The 23423-nt window shown below is 39.9% G+C and overlaps 1 protein-coding gene across 7 annotated transcripts in view; it reads left to right on the top strand.

Annotated features, from left to right (window-relative positions):
• The window catches only part of LOC134350498 (sal-like protein 3), a 73444-nt gene that overhangs the window by 35921 nt on the left and 14100 nt on the right, over positions 1-23423 (top strand). For 3 of the 7 annotated variants that reach the window (XM_063055784.1, XM_063055742.1, XM_063055769.1), the window contains exons 2-3: positions 5298-5348; positions 8934-12418. In XM_063055784.1, the coding sequence (XP_062911854.1) occupies positions 5298-5348; positions 8934-12418 (3536 nt within the window). The remainder of the gene's footprint in view (positions 1-5297; positions 5349-8933; positions 12419-23423) is intronic. The other 4 variants (XM_063055758.1, XM_063055748.1, XM_063055778.1 and 1 more) reach the window with 3 other exon arrangements.

Here is a 23423-nt window from a genome sequence, read left to right as displayed (position 1 = left end):
TAGATGTAGAAGATGTCATTACACCACTTGAAGGAACAAGTTGATGGTCTGGCCAGTTTATTCCAGTCGTTCAGATGTTCCAAATCATTAATAGATAAGCAGAGAAAGGTGGGGGGGGGGGAGGATATGGTCTATGTGCGAGGAAAAGGGAAAAGTTAGATGTTATTCATTTAATTAGTTTGACACAACATCATGGGCTTGTACTGTGGTGTCATAATATTAAGCCTGGTCATATGCAGTAGACATTAAATTCAAGAAGCTGAATTTTGTAAGCTGGGTAAAGTGCACCATTGGTATTGTGCAATGCATGTTACTGAGAATAAATTTCATTCCCATTGAGTGGTTGTTCAGTTCGTTTCTAGTTATGAGACCTTGCAGTGTGCATATTGGTGGTTGCATTTCCCCACAGTACAACAATGAATACATTTCAGAAGTACTTCACTGGGTACAAAGCTCTTCAGGCCAGAGTGCACTTAATAAGTATGAACTTTTTCTCTCCCCATGTGAGTTGATCAAACAATCTGTTCATTCCCAACATTCAATTTTGCCTCTTAAATCAGACTTCCTTAAGTAAATAAACTATTGCTGCTTCCTAACATTTCTGAGCTTTGGTTGAAAGGTTTTAGTTAAGTTGATTAATATGGAATATCAGACCTTGCAGTTTGTAATTGCATTAATTCCCAATAGGGTGATTATAGAAACACAAGAATGTACAGGCCAGGAAAGATTTGTTTGCTCCTAGGGCCTCAGAACTATCATATCCAAAATAATTCTCATAACTCTGTATCAATTCTTTTTTCAGCAGGTACTTAGCCAATTCTCTGTTGAGTTAACAAATACAGTTAGCCCCTGTGTATTTGCCAGCCCATGCATAAAACAGGACAATCTAAACTGCTTTTCCAACCCGCTTTTCTAAATTTGTGTCTATTACTTCAGAATATTTATATTCAACTAGTTTTTGGGTCTTAATGCCAAGTCTTTTTTGGTGCAAATATTTTGTGGTTCTGGTGCAAGAGGGCACCAGAAACCAGACTGCAAGCCCAGACTTCCAATCATTCTAAAGCATTGGAATTGATTGCTAAAGTAAGCAATCCCAGCAAGTGCTGCATGGCCTCTGCATTTGTCTACATTAAATGATATCTTCAACCAAAGTTTTCCTGTCCTTCAGTATTTAATTAGCCTGGTCCCTGCTGTTGGCATGTTTACATTTTTGTAAACTCAGTATTTTATTTCTGTGTCCACCAATTAACGTAACATAGAAGTTTAGAGGAGCCTTGAATTTTCAGTTTCTATGTACTTCATAGACATGGGTTTACAATAGTAAAACTGATTATTAATTGTGACAATATATTTAGAATAATAGGTTACATAAATTCCTTTGGTTGTAGTTTAATAACCTTTGCAAAAACCTAAGCCCCCAAGTTGCAATCTAGGACACTACAGTTGAAACACTTGACACATTCAGCTAAAATTCCTCTCTGTTATTTCAGCAGAGGCATTAACCCACTCAAAATAAATAACAGAGCAGAGAATTTGAAACACACAAAGGTCTGTATTTTCCTCTTTGGCAGGATGGTGAGCTCCACACATTGCTTTGAACCCAACATAACCTCCAACCCATTTTCCGGGGTGTTGTCTGTTTTGCCATTGGAGTGAGATAGTGGCAGGTCCCCTCCCCACTCCCCTGTGCTTTCCTGAAGAAGTCCAGAGAGTGGTGCACTGAGATCACCAACGCAGCAGGCTAGGTTGTTGACCATATTTAATAGCCTTGAGAAAGCTTCAAAGAGAATGTTTAAAAACTTTTATTTCTCTGTCTTGTTACTACTGCTTGAACCTAATATACAGTGATGTCTTTGGTGAAGTGCAGAGCCATGTTGTTGAACTATGACTTAAGAACAGGCATGCCTCATCTTGAACCTGTTTCCGAAACACCTAAGTTACAAAGCACTTTGATAGACTGCTTAAAATTAAGTCGTTTCTATTGGCTGTTGGATCTGTAGCCAGACGACAGCTTAGGCCAATTGACAAAACAAATTGAGATGGGCGCTTTTTTGAACATCAGCTTGATGCAGTTTGAAAGGCTAGTGGAAATATAAAACCATGAGATATAGGAGTAGAATCTGGCCATTCAGCCCATTCAGTCTGCCCCAAAGTTAAATTATAGTTGATTTTTTTCTATCCGATTCCTTGCCTGATCCCTTTACCAATCAAGAACCTAATAATTTTTGCTTTAAATATACCCCAGGACTTGACCTCTACTGTCCCCGTGGCAAAATTTTCCACAAATTCACCACCCTCTGGCTGAAGAAATTCCTTCTCATCTCAGTTTTAAAGGCTGTGTCTCAGGATATTAAAAGTATTCAATATTCACTTTCAAAGGGATTTGGATAAGCACTTCGACAAATAAAATGTGGTACATTTCTGGGACAGGGCAAACAGCAGGAAATTTTTGCCTGTAGCAGAGGTGTCTAAAGGAAGAGTACAGAGGCTAAGGCCAGGGGTAAGAATCTCAGGATTTTCTTTTCACCAAGAAGGATGGTTGGAATTTGAAATATACTGCCTGAAGGGGTAGTGGAAGTAGGTACCCACATAATATTTGGGAGATATCTGCAAGCACTTGAATTGCCAAGACTTAGAAGGTGGCATGCCAGCTGCTGGTATTGGTATAGGTGGGTACTTGATGATCGGAAAGGACACAGTGGACAGAAGAGTTGTTTTCTGCATTGTAGAGTGGGGATCAGAAACAATCAAATTCATTATCACTGACTTTGTTGATGTAAGATTTGTTGTTTTGCAGCAGCAGTACATATAAAAATGTGAAATTGCTATATATTACATAAGATAGAAACAGAGGAATAACGGGGTAGTGTTCATGGGTTTGTGGACCTTCCAGAAATCTATTGGCAAAAGGGAAGATACTGTTTCTGAATCGTTACATCCTCAGGCTCCTGTACCTCCTCCCTGATGGTAGTAACAAGAAGAGGGTCTGACCTAAAAAGAGGGTAGAGTGTCCTAAGTGATGGATTTCACCTTCTTGAGGCACAACCTCTTGAAGATGCTTCAATGGTGGGGAGGGTTGTACCCACAATGTAGCTGGGTGACTAAACACTCTACCTTTTTACGATCCTGTGCATTGGAACCAGCATACCAGGCTGTAATGCGACCAATCTGAATATTTCTACTGTCTGTCTATACAAAAATGTGAAGAGTCTCATTGCTTTTCAGTGAATCGGCACAGATCAGATGGGCCAAATGGCCACGTTTTCGGCATTAGGGTTTTATATACCAGGCAAAGGCCACTTCTTCCTACGTTGGCACATTTCACCAGTTTGGATGTTACAACATTTGGCGCAACACAATCCTGTAATTCTGTGCCTGACACTTATTTTGCAACATGGATACAACCAAATGCAGTGTTGCTGGAGGTTTTAGCAATATGTTTTTATAATTATTATTTTCTGAGCTGTGGTAAATTCTATATACAAAGGAAAGATTTGTAGTAATGAAATTTCAAGATTACAAAAAGGGTTTCAAAACCACTTGACCTCATCTGAATTTTTAGGCTGGGTTACAGCATGGCAACTCTCTTCCTATTTCCTATTATTTTATATGTCACTGTTCACAGGGAGACGGAGCTCTTTCCTGACAAATTAAATAAAGCAGCAAAATGCCTTTTTTTCAAAAGAGGATGAGGGTGAATTTGAAATCAATCAGTAAGATTTTTTTTACTGAAAGCTTATTAAAGAAGAACAGGTTGAAAATAATTCTATGTTGTCTCTCTGCAAATTAATTTAAGTCTTATTACTAAACACTATCCTATAATTCCTCAAATTATTTAAATTGTTCTCTGTAAAGCTTTATGGAAAAAGAAAGGCTAACATTTCTGTTATGCCTTTCACAATCCCAGAACACATCTAAAAAGTTTTCATGTTTCCTTACCAACCTAGCCATCCTACCCATTGAATCTCTGCCAGCGGACAGAACAATTCCATTCCTCCACTAATTTGCCCTATTCCCCCTACAACTCCACCACCCAGCTACACTAGGGACAATACGCAATGGCCATTTAACCTATCATCCTGCACCTTTTTGGTATGTGAATGGAAAGTGGGGCACAGCAAGAACATGTAGCAGAGGACAGAGCTGAACCCAGGTTTCTGGAGGTGCAGTGAGGTAGCATCTCTGCCACTTGCTCCGCCATGCCATTCTTAGTAGGTTTTACAATCTACTTGCAAACTATTGTAATAGTCTTAAACTTCTTTACAGTATATTTGCAAACTATTGTAATATAGGAAAGCGCAGCATCTCCTTTGGACCCAGGACACTCCTCTAAAATAACAGTGAGATTAGGATCAGGTAATCTGCCTCATAAGTGTTAAAGTAATGGATAAGTACAAGTAAAGCAACAATTTTTCTTTGAATGAAGTGAGGGGCTTTTTATTTGTCAGGACAGGAGCAAACTTGATTTACTCTTTCATCTGAAAGGTGCTTAGTCCATTTCTTAATTTCTTTTTAGATCACCCAGTGGCTGCACTATCCCTAATTTGAAAAAGGATCTAGTGCTTTCCTGGCGTATATGACAAATAAACTCTTCTCGGGCTTTCAGCAGGTACAGGTATCAATTTTAACTGACGTTTAAGAGACAGACTACCAGGGTATAAATACCACCGGACTAGACATGTCCAGGCATCATCCCTGATGAAGATAGCAGAGGTTGTCATTGAAACACCAGTTCAAATGGATACCTGTACTCAGCTGGAAGCCTGAGAAGAGTTTATTAATCCCTAATTTATTTGTTGAATATTGCTCACCAAACTTTGTCTATGCCATTCTTGGTACTATACTTCATAATCTTTGTAGAAAAATCAGAAGCTGTTAACCTTCATACTATCTCATTTCCAATTATGTTTGCATGAAGGTTACAAGTGTAGAAATTTGCCCTCTGTTACATATGCTAATGATATGAATTAGCAGCATATTCTGAAATACTTCAATGGAACTGTTTTTTCGGAAACAGGGTTCAACACCCAACACAGAGCATTTAGTTTAAACAACAGAAGGCAAACAAATACCACAGTGTTATTTTTGTGACAAATTTGTGCCCAAGCACAATATGAATTCACACATCAATAAGTAACATTCATTTAATATGAGCAGTCTTTTGTTCAATATTTAATTAAATGTGTTTGTGACATCGAATTAAGTACTGTGGCCTCTCAGAAATCAAAAGATGTTTTCTTAAAATTGCAATGTGCTAGATATCAAAAGCAATGACTTGAAATATCCATTCCCTACAGGGACATCACAAGGCTTCAATTCAGAGCAGCTAGGATCAGAAATGCTAAAAGGTAAAACTATAGAGGGCAGCTTTGTACTATCATTCTTAAAAAGAGGCATGAATTTACATAGCACCACAGAACACCCCAGTTAATTAATTTCAAATAGTAGCTATTGTGACTGATGTAAGTAAAATGCAAGTGCTAAATCTGAAAGACTCCTTAGGAACAAACATATGCTCATAGAAATGCATATAGTATCAGCACAGTGTCATCCACGTGCCAACTACACCCCTGTTAGTTATTAGCTTTGCAAAGATCTTTCATTTTTGTACATATTGATCACCCATTCACACCCCATGAAGGACACGCTGCCTCTGTAGTCTCTCCATTATAGTCAAAGCCCCAGTGGGTTTTATGAGTTTCCTGTCAGGAGGACCAGCTCACAGCCTGTTTCCAGACCTCAGTTAATGCTCTTTACTGCTGGCTGCTGAGAGGTGGAGTCATGACAACGTGACAACGGTTCCATTAATCTGATATTGCTTCCCTGCAGGGACGCCACGTAGCTTTGATTCAGTGCAGTTAAAATCAGAACAGCATGTAGAGGGTCATCACTTGTTCAGTGTACAAAGCGCCATACCCACACACAGATAATAGAGCAAGACTGGCTGGCTGGTAACAGTAACCCTGACTGATTTCCTTTATCGCCTCTCCCCAACCCAGAGTCATCGAGAACACTTCTGACATGCTTCACACTGATATACCCCCTCAGGAGCCAGAGGTATTAGTGTACCTTGAAATTAAAGAAACAGGAGCAGGAATGGGCCATAGATTCCACCTGAACTGTTTGCATTCAGTAAGATCCCATTTCCTCAATCTCACTTTCGAACTATCTGATAATTATAGTGAGCAAAAATTTGCCTTTGTGTACATTCAACAATTACTCTAGCAGGTGAAGAATTCATGAACACCTAACCCACTGACTAAATAATTTTCTCCTCATCTTGGATTGATTTTTCCTGAGACTATGTCCTCAGGATCTAGACATTTCAGCCAGACCATTTCAGTGGCTACCTTGCACTATCTTGAGGAAAAGCACTTCTGGTTTATGTGTTTCACTGATCCTTCTCCTCAAGTCCAGAGTTTGGGCCAGCATTGCTTGTAGCACATCCCTTCAATGCCAGGCTTGGTAAGTTAGTTGACCACCGTTAATTGTCCCAAGTGTGAGTGGTTTCATCTGGGGGAAGTTGATGGGAATGTGAGAAACACAAACTAGCACAGTAAATAGGTGGTTGACAATCAGTACAAACTCAATGGGCAAAATGGCCTGTGAATGTGCAGTTTGACCCTATGAGAGTAAGTGATTTCTTGCAATGCTGAAAAGATGTGCATGCTACAGATGCAAGCAATTATCATTGAATCAGTCTCGCGAATCTACACTGCAGCACCTCCAAGGCAAATATCAGATCATGGCAGAGCACTTTTCACCCAATCAAGTAATTTTGATATTCAATACTGTGGAGGAAATGGTGGCAGCTAGATTGGTCACACTAAAAGTGTGCCACACTCAGTGTTACTGAGAAGGTACTCTATAGAGGGAGTGATAAACACTGACCAAATCACCACAGATAACTTCACTGCTCTTCTTTGGAACAGTGTTGTGGATTTTTTACACCCACGTGAAAGTAGATGGAGCCTTGCTTTAATGTTTCAACTGTTGGAAGAACTCTTTGTCAGTACTAAAACCATGTGCTCTAGTCACTGATGTTGGACTTAAACCCAGAGGCTTCCGACATAGTGACAAGAACTGAGCCACAGCTGACACAAGCTAATATCGGGTGCAGACAATACTGTTATAAGGTTGCGATCACCTCCCATAGCATTGACCACATCTGGCTGCAGGGACCAATTCCCATACACGTGGGTAGTTAGATGAAGTTGGGTAATGACCAGGTGCCATTACCCAACACCCTACAAACAGCTTATTGCTGAAAGAGAATTGCAAATGGGTGCTCTGCCACAGTGAGCTGGCCCTATAACCACACTGGCACAACACCACGCTGCCTTAACCAACTGCACCACTGTAGAGAATCCTTGTCTTACACAAAATGCAGAAAACACTGACAAGTCAATATTTCCTCTGACTTCCAGCAAGCTGAATAGCCAACCAATAATTTAGAAAGGTAGAAAGTGGGAAAAGTGATGGATGCCTCCACTTGACATTAATGTCATCTTATGCTGTGCTAGCAACCAAAACTAAACTTTAAGTTAGCTTATAAATTACTTAATTGGTCAGCTATCCATTCAAATTCTGTTTCTTAAATGTTTTCTGAATAGTCCATGAACCAGTTCACTACTTTGCTCTTTTTTGCACTTTTTAAAATATTTTTATATATTCCTTATTGTATCTTAACAGTATTTTTATACATTGCACTGTACTGCTACCCAAAAACAACAAATTTCTTGACATATTTAAGGGATAGTATACCCAATTCTGATTATGTTGGCTGTTGTTCGGCATGCAGTAGTAAGTCCAGTTCAGAAAAGTGAAAACATACAACAGTAATTACCAATTAGTAATTTTCCTGACACAGACGAAAACCATGGTATTTCTTGAGCACAAGATGAGTCAGTGCCCAAGGGTTCTTTTGTATAAATACTATAGGTACCAAACTTCCTTATATGCTGACTAACTAAGCTTTTTTTAAGTCACTTCCTCGTAATGCAGGAGCATAAAAGACTGAAGGTAGTGTACTAATATATGAAGGGCTTATTGAGGATCATAAAAATATTTTGCTGCCAAAGAAAGTCTAAATCCTGGCTCTATCATAACAGTGATAGTTTCAGTTTTGTTCAGTTAAGAAATCACCACTCATAATATGGCCTTCTGTTTTTCAAAGTTTTAATGGTCTGGGTCTCTATCAACAACTGTTAATAGATATAGCACAGACTTTGCTTTTTCCCCCTGCCAGCACAGGAAATAATTAATTTAGCTAAATTGGGCAGAGCTCTGAAAGATACTACACCTTCATTAATGTGTAAGGGTGCACGGCACTTCAGGTTTCAGAAGCAACTAAAGGTACGGTCATTGATTTAAGACAATATATAGACTAGCATTAAATCCATACTGCCTTCATGCTGTATAAAGATAATAAATCTGGTCAGTCCAACACCACATTTGAGTAACAGAGGGCCAGTTTGTCCTGTCAGCTACTGATTTGAGCCAGAAAGGTTACAGATTAGTTTAGTCATGTCAAGTGAACTGACAAAGACTTCTCTAATTTTGTTGGAAATGAGGAAACCTGATGGTAAAGGGGAATCCTAATGAGTCCATCAAAGGCTTGATTTGTACCCAACAGACAAGGCAGCTGTGAATTGTATGAAAATATTGGAAATCAATAGCTCCTATGGAATTTCATTAAGCAGCAGTATCCACAATTGATAGGGCTTCATAATTTGATGGATTGTGCAAAGAAAATGATTAGCTAGGCAGAAGGAGTGATAGAATACACACAGAGGGACCTGAGATGTATTGAAGTGAGGTAATTTGTACAAAATAAAAAAATATTGATTTTAGTTATGTGCAAAAACTTGAAATTGGAGGGAGGGGTTGTCCAGCAAGTCACTGCTTGACGTGTCCCTTTCATTTCCTTGTAGTCCCAGGGGAAGGACCGGACGATGCTGATAGTGGGAATGAAAGTAGGAGTGGAAGTGAGGAAACACACATCTGTGAGAAATGCTGTGCAGAGTTCTTCAAGTGGCCTGACTTCATGGAGCACCAGAAGAATTGCACAAAGAACCCGCTAGTCCTAATCGTCAACGACGAGGAGGCAGCACACTCAGAAGAATTCCCCGAGGCTTCCCCTGCCAGTAGCCCAAGTGATCAGGCAGAGAGTGAAGCTGGTGAGGACAATGGCCCGCTAGAGGGGAACGACTGCTCTGAGGTAAAGATTGCCGAGCAAGACGAGCCGATGGAGGTGGATGCATCCATCGACAAAGGGTTCCAGAATCAAGGGTCCTCCAGCACTGCTACTTTGCTACCTCAGATCTCAGAATCATCTTCCATGACCAGTTATAACATGCCAAACACTAATGTAACTTTAGAGACCTTGCAGAGCACAAAGGTGGCAGTAGCACAGTTTTCCCAGGACACCAGATCTAACAGCCCCACTTCAAGTCATACCATACCCACCATGGCTATTCCTATGATCCTAGAGCAGTTGGTGGCTCTGCAGCAGCAACAGCTGCACCAGCTGCAACTCATCGAACAAATTCGCAACCAGGTGGCGATGATGAATCCACAGCCACTGCACCCACCAAACCCTTCTGCACCCTCCCAAGGTACTCCCGTATCTGCCGCTAGCCAGCATGCTTCCTTCAGCGAGCATCCTTCCAACCCCCTGTCAGGCGTTATCTCAGCTTCCAGCACAGTGCAGGCACCCAGCGCCCACACTTCGGCTTTTGACGGCTCCCAGCAGATCGCTCAGCCAGCCTCTGGGGCTAGCACTCCTGTTCTACCCAGTAGTGTGTCACCAAGACTAGAATCCACTTTGCCTCCAACCACAAGTGGAATTACATCCTCCCTGACTCCAAGTTCCAGTTCAAGCACAAATAACACTTCCTCTCAGTTGCAGTATTCGACTTCATCACTTGCACATGGTAGTCTCCTCAGTGCAGCTTCCAGCATGCCTAACTCGCTGCTACCTCAGAATTCCTCAAGTGGTGTGATCTTTCCAAACCCCCTGGTCAGCATCGCTGCCACAACCAATGCTCTGGATCCACTGGCTGCCCTTATGAAACATCGCAAAGGGAAACCACCCAACGTCTCTGTGTTTGACCCTAAAACAAGTTCAGAAGATCCATTTTTCAAGCATAAGTGTAGGTTTTGTGCGAAGGTCTTCGGAAGTGACAGTGCGTTGCAGATTCACCTGCGGTCTCACACTGGAGAGAGACCATTCAAGTGTAATATTTGCGGAAATCGGTTTTCCACCAAAGGCAATCTCAAAGTACACTTCCAGAGGCACAAAGAAAAATACCCTCACATCCAGATGAATCCATATCCAGTTCCTGAATACCTAGATAATGTACCTACTAGCACTGGTATCCCATATGGAATGTCCTTGCCACCTGAAAAACCAGTGACGACCTGGTTGGACACCAAGCCTGTGCTGTCAACCATACCAACATCAGTTGGATTACAGTTGCCTCCAACTCTGTCAAACATTACTAGTGAATCCCCAACGGTGACTCCATTAAGCAGGTCACCCCAAAGACCATCACCTCCATCGAGCGAATGTGCTTCCTTGTCACCAAATATGAACAAGAACGATTCCAGCATTCCGATAACCGCAGAGTCTCCGCAGTCAATCACTGGTGGTAGTATTGTTTCAATGGTCCAAGGTGTGAATGTACCTGCCTCTGGTTTCAAGGCGGTAGAAGGCTGTGCGTCTGGACAGTCGGTTTCATCAGCTGTGTGCTCCACCACATTCACTACATGCACAGAGAGTGGAGTGAACAGCATTCCCACGACCCTCCCCAGCCCTCTGCTCCCCATCATATCCGATCAGTTCAAGGCAAAGTTTCCCTTTGGTGGTTTGTTGGATTCTATGCAAACATCTGAGACCTCAAAGCTGCAGCAGTTGGTGGAGAACATTGACAAAAAGATGACAGACCCCAACCAGTGCGTTATCTGTCACCGTGTTCTCAGTTGTCAGAGTGCTCTGAAGATGCACTACCGCACGCACACGGGTGAGAGGCCATTTAAATGCAAGATCTGTGGGCGGGCTTTTACCACCAAGGGGAACTTAAAGACACACTTTGGCGTTCACCGTGCAAAGCCCCCCCTTCGAGTACAGCACTCTTGCCCCATTTGCCAGAAGAAATTCACAAATGCCGTGGTTTTACAGCAGCATATTCGCATGCACATGGGTGGCCAGATCCCCAACACTCCATTGCCAGAAAGCTTATCTGACAGCCTGGACAGAGACTTAACCTGTGATGAAATGAATGCAGAACTAATGAGCAACTACCCGGACGATGAACTGATGGATGAAAATTCAGTGGACGAGGAGGCGGAATTAAACATTGCCTCAACGGAGTCTTCAAAACAGTTGTTGTGCTCTTCCGGCTCCTCGCCCAACTCACCACCTTCAGTGATATCCAACATCGCCGCACTAGAGAATCAGATGAAGATGATAGATTGTGCTCTAGGCACCCAGCAGCGATCGCAGATTGTGAAATCTGTTGAAAACGGATCCATGGAAAGCGATCGCTTAACGAATGACTCTTCCTCTGCTGTGGGTGATCTGGAAAGTCAAAGTGCTGGTAGCCCTGCGCTGTCGGAATGCTCTTCCTCGATGCAGGCATTGTCACCCGCGCCCAGTAACGCTGGGAGTCAAAGATCAAAGTCACCAGGCTTTGGCAACCACGAGGAGCCGCATGAGACTCCGGTGAAATTAGAAAAAGTGGACAGTCCATCAACTCATCGGGAGAATGGAGGAGCACTTGATCTGACAGCCAACAACCTGACCCGGCCGATCATCAAAGAAGAGGCTTTTAGTATGCTGTTCCCCAACCAAGAATGTGGTAAGTTGAAAAGTACTGTTTGTAGTATCTGTGGGAAACCTTTTGCTTGTAAAAGTGCGTTGGAAATTCACTACCGCAGCCATACTAAAGAGCGTCCATTCCTTTGCACAATCTGCAATCGTGGTTGCTCCACTATGGGTAATTTAAAACAGCACTTACTGACTCACAAGATGAAAGAACTTCCTTCTCAGTTATTTGAACCCAACTCCACTCTAGGTCCCACCCAAAGTACTCCTAGCCTGGTCACCAGCACTGCACCAACCGTGGTCAAAATGGAAGTCAATGGTCACAGCAAGCCGATCTCCCTAGGTGAAGGCACGCAGGTTCCAGTTGGTATACAGGCTCCATCTGCACCACAGACAGCTATGAGTCCAGGTATGACACCCATTCTGGCACCGCCACCTCGTCGGACTCCCAAGCAGCATAACTGTCCGTCGTGTGGGAAGACCTTTTCTTCTGCAAGTGCTCTTCAGATCCATGAGCGCACTCACACTGGCGAAAAGCCTTTTGGCTGCACAATCTGTGGCAGAGCCTTTACAACAAAAGGGAATCTTAAGGTAAGATCATTTTGATGTATAAATTAGTGATAAGAACATATATCGGCGGCTTCTCTTTTAACCATGAACCTGCAAATGTAAATCTCAAACACAATGTTGGCACAGCAAATGTAAAGACTTGAGCTTTAATGTCTGAAAAATGGGACCTAATCAAATGCAGTGGATTCTGGTTCATTGGGACACAGTACATTTTGGCCCAATTAGACAGCTGCCCCTATTCGCTGAAATAGTTAAAAAGGTATAAAAAAGTAATGCTGCCATTTAACTGAGTAACAAATAATGTATTTACGAACGTTAAGTGAAATACAGAACAAGGTAGAACACTACAAAACTACTGAAGAACTACAAAATTGCATGTTAGTTCCTAATAGTTAACAGTGGAGGAATTCATCCAGTGTACACAATGCAAAGAATCAGCACAGACACCAAGTGCAAATAATGGACTCCCTTCATACGATGGCATAGCAATTGCAAGCTCCAAATATTCATATTCATTTTAACATTCAATTTGAAGGATTGTCGATACCTTCAAATTCTTCATAGTCCCTAACTTGTTGAAATAGTGAAATTGTTCCATTTTCACTCCTGGCTGTTTCTGGCATCTCCAAGCCTGAGTGCTTCAAACCGGAGTGAGCAAAACGGTTCTGAATTGTCTTACTGATAATTTCTGGTCAACTATCAGTGACAAAAATCACTGCTTTTTGAACACAAACACACACAACTGACACTATTTAAAAACTGTTAGCTCTTAGCGCAGTGTACCATCTAACAGCCACACAAGTGTGCATGACTGACACTAGTTAGAAACTGTTCGGCAAGTCTCCTATTCCAATTAAGTAGCATAGTGCCCCAAATAAATGAAGGAGATCCTGGCAATTCTCTCGATTAGTTTTTGTTCTTTAAAAGTTTTCCCAAATAAGTGGCTGTCCCAATTAAGCAGAATCCACTGTATATCATTTGACTTCACTTTGAGGTTTTAGTCTTAGGCACACATAAACTTATACAGAGATGTAAACACACACGATATTTTCACACACTCACGCACTAACACACACACTGCCCTAACTGATCTTAATAGGGAACAGATTCCCAGATCATTATCAAATAATTTAAAAAACTAACAAAATATGATCATTATTTTATTGAATAATACTAAACATTTGGTACTGGAGAGAAATGTGCTAAAGAACATTTGGTACTGGAGAGAAAGATTTAAATAGGTAAAACAATATATTTTCATAATTTTATTTACAGTTGAATTGCAAAAGTTTCTAAGTATTGCAAAAAACAAGTTTGGGCATTGACTATTGAAAACCCTTTCAATTTTTCAAACTTCACTTATTTAATCCACACATCATACCATCTGCCTTTGTCAGTGGATTTGTCACTGACATTTATGTGAACAGAATTTCCTTGTAGGAAATATCTCACTGTAAAATCAACAAATGGAATGGATTATCCCCCTTAATATACTTTGCTTTCAACATAGTTATAAAAGTCTCTTGTTTTTAGAATGCAGCAAAATGATTGGAGGAGTTTTAGCTTAAACCAAGCTTTACAAAAGTGGTATATTCTCCCAACAAAGATAAAGATATCCAAGAAAGGCTTGTTTTGTCACTTAAAAAAAAGGAAACTGTTATACTGCAGTTCATTTCTTTAATTTGAGGATTCCTAATATAACAAATGCTCTTCCAGAAATTCAGGATTTCAAGTTGCATACGTTCTTAAAATATAGTCATATGAACTTTTAATTAACTAAAACAACTAAATATATAATTGAAGGCTGGCATTTAATACGAAAGAAACAAAATGTCCTTCCATTAAGACTATCTGTGCCTATCTGTGTCCAGTTACCGTAAAGAATTCTTGAAATTCTAACCACTGTCTGAAAATTGCCATGTAGTGGTAATACTGGCAATGACATTTTTAAAATGGCAGATGCTAGAAATCTGCATTAAAAACAGAAAATGGGGGAAATATTCAACAGGTCAGTCCACATTATCTTCTAAGATGAATAATAGTGCAAATCAAATTCAAAATGCTGCATTGATTGTCACTTTTACAATAAAACACACACGTTTGGGAATTCATTGTCAGTTGGTTGTGCTAAAGCAGCTTCAGCAAGTTGTACTCCTGCTCTGTAGTTCATTGCAATGAAGTGAACTGAATTTTGGAAGCAGAGTACGATAGGCTATTTCTGTGATATAGCTCCTTGAACACAGCCAAGCAGCAACCAATTTTACATCATTGTCTTTTTAAACTGGTGTCTATTTTATTAAATTAGAAATAAATCTGTGCGTTGTAAATGAATGCCGATGGGGTGTACTCAAAGAACATTCCTTTTCTCCTCAGATGTAATCAAAATACAGTACTTTAAACTGTGATGTTTCAGCATCCTGCCTCGTGACAATTCTTTGCTTTAGACCGGTTTCATTTGGAGGGATTGTAGGTATAAACCAGCTGGTGTTAATTCTTGAACATTCATCTGTGACAGTTAAAGCTATGCAGATCTAGCTTGCAACAAATTTGCATATGTGGTTTACTTGCAAATGTTAAAGTTTGCTTTTGAACCAGACTGCCAGGGTGTAATGTTAAAGATACATTATGTATTGCGTAGCTCCCCACTCCAACTTACATAATTACTAAAGGGAGTTTAGATGCTGGCCAATGACGGGTGGGAATAAAGGAGGGCAACCATCTGCCCATCTCAGCTACTATTTCATGATGCAAAGATGACAAGGGTTAGAATTTTATGCTTATACTAAATGATTGATGACTCCATTGAAATGTTTAGAGCCATATTTCAGAAATGGAGTACAACGTCAAATAGAAGTGACTGACGACACATTTCCATTTCCCGTCTGTTGTTAGTCCAGTTGAAACCAAAGAGCCTTGAGAAAGAAAGGGGAGCTCCCATTATGATTGATACACTTGGAACTGTGCACCTTTTTATTGGGATGCTCTGGACTAATAAGATTAGAATTGCAAGAATTGCAGAGCATAGCTTGTTTGTTAACGCTGTGCTGCTGCATTGTCTCTAAGATGGATGAGCATAGGGAAACCGCATCAGTTCCTGATCTCATGTTAGCATACTGTTGGGATGTTTAGACATAGAATCCTCAACTAAGCATGAAGCCTCTTCCGTTCACATTGTTAATATTTGCAAAAACATTAAGATTGCGTAATTTCTTGAGCCAGGATAAAAGTTGCTGTTAATCAACTTGATCAGTGAATTAAGTTTTCTCATCAGTAATTGGCCCTCAATCATTACATATAATAGTAGCTTTCTCATAATCTGATTTTCAGTCATATTATTAAAATAGAAAAAAAATTCAAATTCTTAATAAGAAACTTAAATAGAGGCTCATAATTTTAACTGCACAATATTAAAGATAGATGGGAAATAATTTCATTCAAGTAGTTTTCTTTACCATTTCTGGACTTGATGGAGTCCCTTATTTATGTGAATATAAGGAATGTGAAAAATGGGACAAAGCTCATGAAAGAGCACTTTCTCTAAAGATGGAGCTCATGGCTTATATTTCACTGTGCCTGAAATTATTAACTGTTAGGAAAGACTGTATATTGTCAAAGTGTTCAGCAATATCATTGAAATGAAGGAATAACACTTAGGTTCCATAGCCAATATACATGTCTTTATACCCTGCACCCCAACGGTTCCTATGTTTGTCCCTTCTTGGTAATCATAATTAGATAGGTTAGGCATAGTAATCAAGTGGTAAGAGGTCTCCCTTCATTTGACTTATCCTGCAGTTACTGAAATTTTTTTTAAAAACTGCAGATCTGAAATGAAAACAGAAAAACTCAGCAGGTCAGGCAGCAGGACTCTGTTTGATGAAGTGTCTTCAACTTGAAATATTAATTTGTTTCTGTTTCCACAGATGCTGCCTGACCTGTTGAGTGATTCCAATATTTTCTGATCCTATAATTAATTAGACAGGTGGTATTCAATTTTCGGGTTTGGTGATGAAAGTGACAAAATAACCTATGATGCATTTTGTTTATTTTGCTTTACTTCCATTCACTTGATTGACATTAGCGTTAAAGTGGGAGTGACGTAAATGGGCCAACACCAGGTAGATAAGGGTTGCTGGTACTCCCACAAACACTTACCACAGACAACCAAATACATTTTATATCTGCGATTCTATATCCTCACAGATAACTGTCTATAATTTAAGCTCTCCTTCTGCTAATGTAAGTCATAAGTGAGTGTAAATAAATCAAAATAATAAATTGTAATAGATTACTACGTTTCATTGGAAAACCTGGAGATTTAGTGCTGTCAGTCCAACTAATTATAGTAGATTGTAGCGAGTCCTCCCATAATTTGACATCCACCCCATCAGCACTGAATAGGAATGGCATATGGAAGTCCCAGAGTTGGCCTCCCTCATTCCACTCTTGTTTCTTCTCCTGCACTCTGAGCTTCAGTTTTCCTGAAGAAAGATTCCTCTTCCATCACACGATAATCCAAAGCAATTTTTTGTTGATATGTTGTGCTCCTTTGAAAAGAATAACCATTGGCTCCATAGATTCTGATACTGCTATTTAACTTACAGAACCAAATTTGCCGATATCCATGGCACTTATGTGAGCTTAAAGCTTAAGTTACAATTGTTGCTTCACACTTTACAGTTGATGCACACTGAGAACACAGTTAAAAAGTTTGATCTAACACACATATAAAGGTTAAAATGCTTTGCACAGACTGGTTCAATGCAAAGGTACTTTGACCAATGTTGTTTGTTCTTTATATGTATTTGTACTTGTGATTACCTTGTCAGAATCAGAACCAGAATCGGGTTTATTGTCACCGGCATGTGATGTGAAATTTGTTAACTTAGCAGCAGCAGTTCAATGCAATACATAATCTAGCAGAGAAAAAAAAATAATAATAAATAAACAAGTAAATAAATTATGTATATTGAATAGATTAAAACATGTGCAAAAACAGAAATACTATATATTAAAAAAAAGTGAGGTGGTGTCCAAAGAGTCAATGTCCATTTAGGAATCGGATGGCAGAAGGGAAGAAGCTGTTCCTGAATCGCTGAGTGTGTGCCTTCAGGCTTCTGAAACCTCCTACCTGATGGTAACAGTGAGAAAAGAGCATGCCCTGGGTGCTTGTTGAAACTTAAATATTATTTCTTCAGAAATTCTTCCTTAACACTCTAGTGATAACCATGCTGTGCTCTGTATTTGAAATTCATTTCCAATTATTTCAACTGAACTGAATTTCAGAAGTGCAGACCAGTGTCCTACAGCTACGATGTGATACAAATAATGCTACGAATACATTTCTGAACAAGAGATACTGATTCTACATTTCTGCAACTGGTCAAAGCTGATCCATCAGTTCTTACTGTTTATAGTTTTTGCATATTGGGCAATTTTAAAACTGAAGACTTGTCCCGGTTAAAATAGATATTAAGAATCTTAGAGCAATACTTCAAGAGTGATTAGTCCCTTCAGTAACCAATTTCCCCCGGGATCAATAAAGTATGACTATGACTACTATGACTATGACTAACCTTGATAGCATTCCTCTTAATTTGGCTGTCAGAGCAGGTTTACCGCATCTCACTACAGTTTGTGGGAACTCACATGGCACAAAATGTCTCCTTCATCTGCCTTGTTTACCAATCCAACATCAGTCAAAATAATTAATTGGCAGAAGCTTTCTCAGGATGTCTGCCAACATGGCTCCGCCAGACGTTTATTCCATATTCATTTGCATGAACAAACCCAGTTCCCTCCAAAGTTATGAGACACTGAGTAAGTCAGTTTTAGCTCTCCAAAACATCTGTGATGACTAGAATAAGCCATGATAAGAATGCATCTTTTTCTGAATGTAAATATGGTAACAGATATGCTTTGAAACATGTTCTCGACAAAGCCTCTGGATTCAGACTGTGCCAATTAATTTGGTGAGTGTCTCACTCTCCTTACCTCTATTTTCAGCGTCACTGTACACTGCCTTGTAAAAGTATTTGGCCCACACAATTATTTTCACATTTTACTGTCTTATTTTCTAAATTTAAAATATATTGAAGTGGGATTTTTTTGACCTAATCTACAGAACATTGTGTATCATCTCAAATCAAAAGAAAATTCCAAAACCTGTCAACAATTTGCTAAAAAAAATTAAAAACCAAAATTGTGTGGCTGAAAAAATATTCATACCCTTTGCAATTACAATGCTAACTTTCCTCAGTAGCAATATATTACCATACCGACTCACTCAATTTGTTGATGTAGAAAGTTGGCAGATCATTTATTTTCAATGAATTCATAAGAATACTGTAAATACCCCATCTCTCTGTAAGGTCCAACAGTATGGAAGGTTTTCAGCAGATCAAACCAAAGTGAAGACAAAAGACCATTCAAGACAAGTCAGGGAAATCATAACAAAGAAACATAGATCTGGGGAAGGATACAAAACCAGCTCAAAGGCACTGAACATGCTTCAGAGCTCAGTGCAGTCCATTGTAAAAAAAGTGGAAAAAATGTGAAACCACAGCCACAATGCCTAGGACAGGCCACATCCCTAAACTTAGTCACTGGAGAAGAATGGCACTTGAAAGAGAGGCTACTATGACGTCCACAGTCACTCTGAGAGAGCTTTAGATGTCAATGGCTACAACTGGAGATGAAATTTATGTCTCCACAATCTAAGGCCTTGCACATTTATAGAAGAGTGGCAAAGAAGAAGTGCTGGCTTTAAAAAAACATGTCCTTGTCTGTAAAGACTTTGCAAAGCTTCACTTAGAAGATGTTATAAAGATGTGGAAGAAGGTCTTGTGCTTGGATGAGACTAAAGTGGAACTTTTTGGTCTCAACAGTAAGCAGTACATGTGGTGTAAATCTGATGCTGCGTATCCACCAGGTAACACCATCTCTACTGTAAAGTGTGGTGGAAATAGCATCCTGGCCGTGGGGATGCTTTTCAGTAGCAGGAACTGGAAATCTGGTCAGGGTTGATGGGAAGATGAATGCTGGTGAATACAGAGAGGTCCTGGATAAAAACCTGCTAGCCTCAGCCAGAAAGCTTAAACTGGGGAGGAAACTCATCTTTCAGCAAGACAATGACCCGAAGCACACAGCCAGAACAACCGTGGAATGGCTTCAAACAAAGATGTTCTTGAGTGGCCCAGTCAGAGTCCTGACCTTAACCTGATCGAACATCTTTGACAAGGCCTCAAGCCTGCTGTCCACTGCCACACCCCAACTACTCTGGCACAGCTTGTGCAGTTTTGCAAGGAGGAATGGGCAAATCTTGCTCCACCATGTGTGAAAAGCTAATAGAGACTTATCCAAAAAGACTGCTGTGAGAGATGGTTCAACTAAGTACTGAGCAAAGGGGCGGGGGGGGGGGGGTAAATACTTTTGAACTGCTGACATTTCAGTTTAGAATTTTTAGTTTTTTATGCTTTACAGTTTTCCCTGTTTTTGGGCTCTGCTGTCAATAACAGAGCATGTGATTCACAAGTAAAAATTCTCAGTTAAATTGAGCAAAATCCTTGGTTGTACTACACACTTACTTGATCAAAGGATTTGTGTGGAATACTTTTTCAAAGCACTGTATGTTTAACATTGTACAATAATGCTGAAAGACATTTCCACTCTGCATTCGCTCTTGGCAACCAAACCAAAACTAGCAAACCTCCTTTGAAAGAAGATCGGTGCCTAAGGACCTGTGTGTTGAAAATCCCAACAGTTACCCTGCTTTGAGTAGAAATTAGTTTCCAATAAACTGAGAGGGATGGGACTATTTGAATTTTAAGGCCAAATTCAACACATCAGGAATTCTGTAGCCAACCCTATGAATAATGAACTAAGCAAAATCTAAACAGTGATTTAATAACAGTATATATTTTAAAGCATTTTAGTACAAAGATGCAGTGATTGATCCATAGAAGAGAGGTGATGTCATAAAAAGTTATTAGTTATTTAATCTGGTTGGAAGGAAATGAGTGTTTAATCAGACTTTTTTTTTCTTCTGTTATCTCTGTTCTGAATTTATTAAATTGGCATGGCAGTTCAACAGACAACACAGTTCAGAAGACACACTGTACCTGCCTAAATAGGCAAAACACCCAGATTGTAAAGTAAAGTTAAAAAAGTGCATTCAAAATTGCAGCTCTCCTCAGTCATATGGGAGTAACATCTTGAGGGCACATTGGTCTTGTTTGTTTAATCATAAGCAGACTTTGTGGCCTTAACATCGCAAACTGTTAAAGTGCAGCTCGAGAATAATTTAATTCTACTTAATATGATTGAACGTCGTCATGAGAAAGTACCGGGTAAAAACATAGCATCTAATTTGAGAAGAAGCTGGACAGGAAGACACATATGTATACAAAATTAGGTCACCGCATGATGTGCACGTCAGCCTACATTTGTGTAGTGACATTCCGACGTGGCTGATAGGAATGTTTCACTTCCTTTTGGAAATGTAAATCAAGCATGTTCTATAACGGGTATCCACTCAGCAATGATACATACAGCAGTGAAGCACAAAACAGACCCTTTGGCTCAGTTTTTGTGCCAAAATAGTTGAACTAGTAATTAAATGCCTAACTATACTAATCACTTCTCCCCACACATTGTCCTTATCCCTGAATTATCTGCACATTCATGTGCCTATCTAAGAGGCTCTTAAACACTTCTAACGTATTTACCTCCACTAGCACTGCCATAATAGTCCTTTACTTTTTTGTGCCTGTGTTCCATTCATCTATATCTTCTGGCATTTGGCTCTACTTTCATATTGGTGTGGTGACACCATTGGAATGAGCTACAGTAACATTGAACAATCTTAGGAGGATTAAAATAATTGTTTTAAGTCTCACCGACCTCTTTACACCAATTTTTAACGGACAGATTTTACTGTTAGCAAACCCAATGAGCCATGAAAGGAGAGAGTATGGTGACCAGAAATGTGTTGATGTGTCATTTTAAAGAAGGACAATGAGCTCTCACAAGGGGAGGTTGAGGTGGTAGGGGATGGAAAACTTATAGCCCCACTAGCCATCTCAACATAGTATTTTATCACATAATCCCCAGAAATTATTATACACAAAGAATGGTCAAAATCCACATTTTCAGTGCCTTTGAGGGATATGTTGAAACAGGAACTGATTCAAGAGGAAATCATTTGCAGGCTTGGGAGAAAATAACTGATCTGATTGTTTGAGACAGAGTTGTACAGACCCAGCGAACTCAACAAACTCCTTCAGCTCCATAATAATTCTATGATTCGATAAAATTCCTCTTGATTCTGAAGCAGTGCTGGGCCGGTTGGGGCTTCTCACTTCAAGTTCACAATTTGTAGCCAGTGATAAAGCATGGCCAGCAAACGTCCAAAACTGATTGAATGGAATGGTTCAGAGGCTTGTAGAGTGGAGGTTGTCAATGAGGCACAGAGCAGCAAAGCCATAGAAGTATTTGAAAGCAATAATGAGATTTTCCAGTTGTCAATGCAAAGTTGGTTGTATAGAAAGAAACATAGTGTACTGCTCGTGGTGCTTTTTGTCTACTTGATGCAAATTGTAGGGCTGACATAATTTAATGTTACCTTCCAGATTGTTCCGGCAACTGAGTTTTGTTCCAACCCCACACTCCAGCCTCCTGGATTGTACAAGCATCTACTACTAATCATTCTGTTCCTCCTCACCTCCATGCTAGAATAGATTTATAGCTTACAGTCTGGGATTAAGACTGGTTTGGCAATTGGCCATCATTATGAAAGCTAACTATGGGCTTTTTTTAAAAGAAAAAATGTTTTTTGCTTCCACTTGGAAACATGAACTAAGCAGTTTCTGTAAAAGGCAGGCAGGTGGCTATGTGAGATTTCTGTTCGAGTGGCAATTGAAAATCTGTAATAATACCCTTTTTCCTGGTGAGAGATAATGTTCTGTCCATCTGTATTGATGGCATTTGGCTCCACATCGGTCAACAGACAGCACACCAATGAATGAGTCAGAATTACATAGAACAAAGCTGTGAAAGGATTGAAATAATTATTTTAATTCTCTTTTTTTTACAAAACTACAAAAGTTTATTCACTCACAAAATACAAACATCAGGACTGTTAACAATTTCAAATTAAAATATCTATAAAACACTTAATTCCTTAGGTGCCTCACCATTCCCAGAAATCCCCCACTCTACCCATAGTGACTGCATGCTCGCTCTCTAAGGATACCCAGGCATGGACATAACCCCAGAAGAGGGAGAGACAGTTGGTTCAGGCAGAGCCCTCGAATGTTCACTGTCTGAACCATCTTGGCCAAGTCCAGGAGTAATCTCACCATTAGATCCCTTGAGCGACTCAATTCCCCACCCCGTGTGACCATATTTCAGAGGAGTGGGGGTGAAGTGCAACCAAAACTTAAGGGGCAGACCCTTCAAGTACTCAAACAGGGGCTGCAATCTCTCATACTCCAGATAAACTTGGTGCAGCCACAGAAAAGGCCTTTTGGTTACTTTTCCTGGTACGTTCTTTTCTCTGAATCATTATTTTTGATTACCTCACCCCACACATGCACAGCACTTTAGAATTCTTTTCAAGGCTTTCTAATACTGGAGGACATGCCTTCAAAATGAGAGTGGTTAAATTCAAAGGAGATGTGTGGGACAAGTTTTTTTACACAGAGAGTAAAGGGTGCCTAGAATGCACAGCAAGGATGATTGTGGAGGTAAATATGATGGAGGCATTTAGAGTCTGTTAGAGAGGCACATAGATATGCAGAGAATAGAAGGAAAAGGATATTGTAAAGGCAGAAGTTAGTAGTTTAGCTGGACATTTAATTGTTTAATTAGTTGAGCACTTCATGGGCCAAAGGACCTGTTCCTCTGTGCTGTGCTGTTATATGTTCTGAATTCACATGAATTCAAGTTCTTCTGAACTTGATCAATAATTGACATTGAAACAGCATAAGTTGCAAAGCAGAGTGAAAATTTTGCTTGATGGAATTTT

The sequence above is a fragment of the Mobula hypostoma genome, chromosome 1 (assembly GCF_963921235.1).
Source record: "Mobula hypostoma chromosome 1, sMobHyp1.1, whole genome shotgun sequence".
Taxonomy (NCBI): domain Eukaryota; kingdom Metazoa; phylum Chordata; class Chondrichthyes; order Myliobatiformes; family Myliobatidae; genus Mobula; species Mobula hypostoma.
This window is presented reverse-complemented; position numbering and strand designations above follow the sequence as displayed.